At 44.2% G+C, this 7373-nt stretch overlaps 1 protein-coding gene across 4 annotated transcripts; it reads left to right on the top strand.

Moving 5' to 3' along the window:
• Positions 1-1674: 1674 nt before the first annotated feature.
• LOC117192006 (leucine-rich repeat-containing protein 70-like) lies at positions 1675-5510 on the top strand. Of its 4 annotated transcripts, none has more exons than XM_033396730.1 (8): positions 1675-2368; positions 2643-3201; positions 3280-3502; positions 3564-3853; positions 3930-4110; positions 4188-4327; positions 4400-4578; positions 4959-5510. In XM_033396730.1, exons 2-8 carry the CDS (start codon positions 2808-2810, stop codon positions 4974-4976), a joined length of 1425 nt encoding a protein of 474 aa, XP_033252621.1. In that variant the 5' UTR covers positions 1675-2368; positions 2643-2807; the 3' UTR covers positions 4977-5510. The 4 variants fall into 4 exon arrangements, 3 of the variants coding, with proteins under 3 accessions (XP_033252621.1, XP_033252619.1, XP_033252620.1); XR_004474144.1 differs by having other exon boundaries at positions 1676-2368; positions 4400-4752; XM_033396728.1 differs by having other exon boundaries at positions 1676-2368; positions 4400-5510.
• Positions 5511-7373: the final 1863 nt, after the last annotated feature.

Genomic DNA, 7373 nt, shown 5'->3' with positions numbered 1-7373 from the left:
TAATTGCACGGTTTTATTATATGTTCTTCTTTCTTGATCGTCGTATTCGAATGAATGTGTGTTGGCATATCGATACTTGTCCTCGACAAGTACATTGGTATTTCTTATAATACTATCGATGAGTAAATCTTAAACTAATATTCAAATCTTATAAACTAATATTCATATCTTACAAATATAATTTATAATACTATAGTACGTTCTTATGGAGTACGTTATAGTAGATAGTACTCTCCATATTTTTAAAACAGTCGATAAGTGCGTGTCGTGTCGTGACTTGACTAGGCCTGCAAAACCAAATTCAATTTCAACTTTCAACTGTGGCGCACGCGAAAATTTCAAAACAATTTCGATCCGATCCGATCAAATCGAAGCGCAAGTGCAAGTGAAGTGAAGTGAAGGTGGATAGCCTCCAGAAGCAGCATACGGCCACGGTACAGGTCAAAGTTACTCCACTCCCACTCCGAAGCCCAAGGAACAGCAGACGGCCACGATTGAACCCCGCCAGCAGCAGCCGCTGGTACTACATCCAACGACAAGCTCATCAGCAGCAAAAAGTGTGTATTTAAATGCAGTTCTTTGCAAGGAGCAATATTTAATCATGGTTTCTTTTCCTTATTTTAGCTTTTGGAGACAATGGCTATGTAGTTACTCTCGAGCACTGCTACCACAAGCAACAACGATCGCTGGGTATACCAGATGCAGTGTCCAGGCCTCCTGCTGCGGCATCGCCAACAAGGAAATGCAGTACCAACAACCAGTTAGCGCAGGCTCCTGTGCCGGCAAAGCGTGGGAGGAGGAAGCTAACGTCTAACGTTGCTTTTGCTGCTGCTCCACGCCGCCACCGCCACTTCTGCCCAATATTCTATCTTTTCAAAACATTCCAAAATGTGCCATTTGTGGATGACCAGTTAAGAAAATGTATTCACTATTTAAAGCGGCCGGAAATGTTGGAGGGAAAAATTAACTTCGTGTCTCACTTGACATATTTCAAGAACGAACCTTTTTTCATCATGATACATGAGTATCATATCCCTCATATGGTAAGTGTTCGACTCAACCGTCTCCACCTCCTGATCCAGCTGCTTCGGCAAATTATAATTAATAACTATATATTTACAGACATTTCTTCCGATACCGAAGTGGAAAGTGCTGGCGATAGCTGCAAACAACGGTTCAGCTACGGCATTGCATTATTTGTACATTCGTGTGGTAAGTATTATCCTTATACATAACAACATTATATTTTCGAATATCGAACTTCGATGTTTTAGAAAAAATAGATTGCATATAAATCCTTTTCGCTCATTCACTTTCAAACAATTTCTATTCGTATCCAGTCGATAGTATCGATAACCGAACTTGAATCGGGTAAGGCGCTCCTTGGACCGGTTGACACACCATTTTCGCTAAAACCTCTTTTTACGCAAAATGCAATAAAAGCAAGTGTTTAAAAAAAAACAGTCAATTAGAAAATAGGTTCATTAATTGGATAAAATTATGTGGGCAGGGCTAAATGTTCTATCTAGCTAATAATATTCCACGGAATATCAAAATCAGAATATGTAAAATAGAACTTGAATTCGTCGGTATATTTACGGTATAGCTTTAAAATGAGACGGTATATTTTAACGATAAGTCCGCGGATCGTCGCTTCGTCGGTTCATTCAATTTTCGCACTTATATATGAATCCGAATCTGCTGCTGCTGCTGCTTACAGCTCGACCTAGTCTAAAGATAATGCAACAGGAACAACAGTGAATAATCACTGATAACCCGCTGGCCTGACTGCCAGTGTTCCTCCCTGCTCTGTGTGTGCGTGTAACGGAATTTAAGGATACGACCTACGATTTCGAAGAACAGTTATAGCATCCCCTTAATATATGTACGGACTGTTGAATTGAATTAGTCAGAAGCAACAATTACAAACAAATTCCATTTGGCGTGCGTGTGTGTGTGTGTGTGTGTGTGTGCGTGTGTGCGGTTCTCGTGTACGGGTGTGTGTTCGAAACGAAACTAAGGCGAGGAGGGAAGACAACAAAACGGTTGGTTTGTGCCATTCAACAACCTCTTTGTGGCAGTATCGATTTTCCGTTACATCGTTATACACACACATTTGACCGACTTCGCAGCCAGCTATTACGCACACGCCAGCCCACCCCACCCCACACGCCAAACGCCACACGCCCCAAGCCCCTCCTTAAGTTTAGCGCGGTTCGAGCAGGCGGGTTGATGCGCGGCAGCAGCAAGCAGAGCCAGAGGCAGAGCTAATCTGTTGGCTTAGTGTGAGCGAATTTGTTGCATCTTGGCGGCACTGGAGGCATGTTTATTTGGCACTTGTCAGTCGCCGGACGGACAAACCATTTAGGTGAGAGCCACCACTTCCACAGCGAGCGTAACCAGGCACGGCGGCAACAATAGGAGCGATCCCACTGTACGTAAGGCTCAATTGCAGGCAATTTATATTTAATCCACGATTCCACAACCCAAATAAAATCGCGCATTGTGCGCTTAATTTGCGTTTCGCTGTTGTTGTTGTTGCCGCGCCGGATTTCAATGAATGTCCCCGTACGAGCATTCACACACATTCTCTGCTCTCCGCTCTCCACTGACCACTCTCCACTATCCATTCTTCTCGACAGGAATACAGCAACAACCACTGTAAATAGCATCATCAGCATCCACTGCAGGCACATCATCCACAACTTCCACAACATTTACAACATCCAGCGCACCTTGGGAACGGTAATTTTCTGAGAGAAAGCTCAACATCCAAGATCCACATCGACATCGGGATCCACCAGTAGATGTTCACCATGATCCAGTTGAAGCAACTACAGCTCCCCTTCAGCCACGCAGCGTTATTACTGATGCTGGCGGCGGTGGTGGGCGTGGGCCAGGCGGGGTCCCAGAACACACCGCAACAGCAGGTGTGTCCGGAGCAGGGCGACATCTCGCCCTGCATCTGCACGGTGAAGAAGAACGGACTGGACATACTCTGCGAGACAACGGACTTGGCGCACATCACCAAATCGATGGGCACACTCAAGGGCAAAAGTCCCATCATTTTCTACCTGAAGTTGCGCCACAATAACCTGCCCAAGCTGCAGGGATTCGTTTTCCTGGCCCTGGACATTCGCCACCTGACCATACACAACAGCAGTCTGGCGACAATCGAGGAGAATGCTCTCAGTTCCTTGGGTGAGTGGTTCAAAAAGCTAGATTTTAGAAGCTCAGTACCGTACCATCTCTATTCTCTCCTACCATGTCCCATTACAGGCACTGGACTCACACAGCTGGACGTATCGCTGAACCAAATGAAAACCGTGCCTTCGCAGGCACTGCAGCATCTGTTCCACCTGTTGATCTTGAACCTGAACCACAACAAAATCACCGTGATCCACAACAACGCCTTCGAGGGACTAGGAACACTGGAAATTCTTACGCTCTATGAGAACAAGATCACCCAGATAGACCCCGAGGCGTTCCGCGGACTGGAAGGGTAAGTTTATCTATCCTTGATTGTGTGTTCGTTCTGCATCTAAAATCGCTGGGACTTGCAGAAAATTGAAGCGTTTGAATCTGGGTGGTAATGATTTAAGCAGAGTTCCCCAAAAGTCCCTGTCTATATTGGACACGCTGAAGAAGCTGGAAATACAGGAGAATAAGATCCGCTCCATCATTGAGGGTGACTTTGAGGGCTTGGTAAACCTCGATTCCTTGATTCTGGCCCACAACATGATTACCACAGTGCCTGCAAATGTCTTCATACACCTTACCCAGCTAAATTCTCTGGAATTGGAGGGCAACAAGATCAGCGTTATCGATAAGGATGCGTTCAAGGGCTTGGAGGGTAGGTTTTCCACCACCATTTCCTCTTGACTTAAAATTCTGATATTTTCCGAACTTCCACCTCTTTTGATCCTCAGAGAACCTGCAGTATCTGCGCCTAGGAGACAACCAGATCCATGCCATTCCCAGCGAGGACCTGCGCCCACTGCACCGTCTTCGCCATTTGGATTTGCGGAACAACAACATTAATGTCCTGGCCGATGACGCCTTCACCGGATTTGGCGACTCGCTCACGTTCCTCAACCTCCAGAAGAATGAGTAAAGCTTCCGCGCGATATCACATACGGAATACTCCTACTTATCCCATTGTGATCCTTTCTGCGTTCCAATTTCAGAATCAAGGTGCTGCCAAGTGTGCTCTTCGAGAGCCTAAACTCGCTGGAGACCCTGAATCTGCAGAATAACAAGCTGCAGCGCATTCCCCAGGACATCATGGAACCGGTCATTGATACCCTACGCATCATCGATATCACGGGCAAGTCATGGGCATCCAGCTCCTGTGAAGCACACAACCACAGCAAAGAAAACTAATCTGAATTGATTGCAGATAATCCGCTGAACTGCTCCTGCGAATTGACCTGGTTCCCCAAGCTGCTCGAGGACCTGAAGAACAAGGATGACGAAATGTCGCAGAAGAAGAAGCCGCTGTGCCACATGTCGCAGGACAACCGCGAGTACTTTGTGCAGGCCATGCCCACCGAAAAGATGCACTGCGCCGGCCTCAATGTGAGTCCCTCACCCACGAGCGGCGGTCTGATGCGGATACTGCAAGTGAACCTTCTGGCCCAAATTGCCATGTGTAGCGTGGCGTTTCTGATTAGCGTTTAATCGCTTCCGATCTGATCCGATCTGAAGCGGGTCCCCAGTCTAGTTAGGTCCGGAGACCATTTTTCCATGTGGGTCAGTTTCATATCCAGATTCAGATTCAAGCACAGTGATAGAAGTTGATGGGGAGTCCTCGATTGCGGGCTCCCCATTCAATACAAATCGCTTCGAACCAATTCGATGCTGAGACCATAGAAAATCCCACAAAAAAGAAATACCCATAGACCTTTTGTACGTCTGCAAACCATTTCTGTGTTGTTGTATTGTATATTTTCTTATAGATTATAGTGAATCCGTGAATTATGCAACTCTGCCAATTATTAGACCCAAAAAGCACGCTTTCGAACTGTACCGAACTGTTCGCTGCAGCCTACCCACCACACCAGCAGCAAACATCACCAGATCAGCCAATCCAGAGCGACTTGTCCATTTCTGCGTCTGTTCCCCCCACCTCCACTCTGTTGAATTGATGCACCAACAGACAGACACCACAATCCAGTCCACAGTTGCAACATCATCAACATCTACAACACGAGACACATGCACAGTAACTCGACAGCGACGCGCTCCCAGCTCGCTCTCCTGGAAAAGCCCGAGAGAAGGGCGTTAGATGATAGCATCTCTTACATCTTTATCGATACGGATAAAGCTTAGACCGAAGACTTGAACTGAAACATATCAGAATTTGTGACGCAGAAGCAGAAGCAGAAGAATTGTTACGGTTAAGCAGCGACAGAACATTATTGTTACGATTACATTTGCATACGAGCATTACATGTTATTTCGTATTGTGTACATACTTACTCGTATCTATGATATTCCCATATGTGCACATAGGTGGGGGACATAGGTTCCCATGTTCCATGTTCCCATGTGCACATAGGTTCCCATAGGTGCACTGGCACCTATATATGTATTTATTATGCGTAGTTTATCGTCGTTTTGTCGTCGGTGTTGTGAGATACAATCATTATAAGCAAGTTTTCTTCGTTTCCTGACCTGTTCTCTTCCTGCCCTCCGCCTGCACCCGCCCCAGCCACCAAAGCAGCTTACAAGCAATCTAACCTAGTCGAAATTGTCAAATCTATATATATATATATATATATATATATGTGCGTATATCTAATTGTATGCAATGCAACCTAACGCGGATCCACTTTGGGCGCCGGTCAGGAAAATATGCAAAAAGGCAAGGCGATCAGGCGAAAGGAATAGATAAAAACAAATCATTTGCATCAATCACCAAGAACTGGTTATGGAATAAGTAGTTTGTACTCTTTATTTGTGAGGAACATGGGGCAAGTACTGCAAATTATAACTGCAGTCAACACTCAACCCACTTCCAACTTCCAAATCCCAACTCCCTACGTCCCCTATCCCGTGTGCCCCCCATATGATCCCTATATGCATATCGTTATATTGTTATTATCGTGACATATCAAGAGCTCCAAGTGCACGCACTGGATGACTCGACACGCACCTAAAATATAGGCATTTTATAGAATTTACTTACAATTTTAAAACAAATGAAAAGTTGATATTTACGCGAACGCAATGGAACACACAAAGAACATTAACAAAGTGTATGCAAAGTGGAATTTTTGAAATGTTTTTATACATATACCTACTTTTAGATAGACATACAGACATGCATATGAATTCTGTCTATTCGAACTAAGTTGTAACCTCCATTAGAAATTAACATTACCATTAACATTGACACTGACACTCACACTGATATTTTCTGGTTTCCGCCGGGTTAGCCAGCAGTTGGACCCGTACCATACCCACTCCGCATCGGCCAGTCCGAGGCTTCGGTCAGTAGCCACTCTCTGGTGGATGGCGGGGAAGTGGTGCTCCAGCGGCTCGCCAACCCGACAGGCTATCCAGACAACGAGAACTCTGTCGAAAGGGATCAGAAATATTTTCAAGAGAATGCGCTATACCACCAAATCGGGTCAGTATTTTTGGCAACAGCTGTTCTCTTCAAAATATTGAAGAACCCCAGCAGAGAGTGGGTAACGAAAGATGCTTTCCATAGGAGGAGCTATGTCTTCTCAGCCGAAATAATAAAGAATCCATGATGTTTACAAATGCAAGCAAACGTTTCCTTTATTTCTGTCATACTGTCCGATTTTAGTCACATAGCCCGGAAGTACAGGGTCCTTGGCACCTCGAAGCCATTAAACGGACTGGCAATAAGTAGTTATTATATAGGCACTTTGCTATGGGACAGTGTTAGGTACACAAAGGAGGAATATAAATTATAGAGAAAGTAGAAAGGTTCAAGGGCATCGAAACCGTTTTTCAGGAAACACTTAAAAAATACCTCTAAACATATTGCTATGTTATTACGTGATCATGTTAAATAAATACTTATAAGATATTTTATTAACATTGAATTGGGAAACAATTTCTGGTATGTTATTAACTGGTCAAGTTAAATAAATACTTATAGGATATTTTATAAACATTGAATTGGGAAAACAAATGTGTGAAGTTTCTGAAATTTACATCCTATAGAAAAACATAGGTTGGAAAACTGGGTTTCTAGATGTCCGTATAGAGGGTTGAATGGTAAGAGAACACAAATTAATGGAGATATATACAGGAGCACATAAAGAATAAAATTATAATAGGAAGACATAAAAATTAATTAAAGCTACTTATAGTAAATATACGGCCGTCTCTTATCC

This window comes from Drosophila miranda, assembly GCF_003369915.1.
Source record: "Drosophila miranda strain MSH22 chromosome Y unlocalized genomic scaffold, D.miranda_PacBio2.1 Contig_Y1_pilon, whole genome shotgun sequence".
In the NCBI taxonomy this organism is placed as follows: Eukaryota; Metazoa; Arthropoda; class Insecta; order Diptera; family Drosophilidae; genus Drosophila; species Drosophila miranda.
The sequence above is the reverse complement of the archived record's forward strand: the minus strand, read 5'-3'. Positions and strand labels throughout refer to the sequence as shown.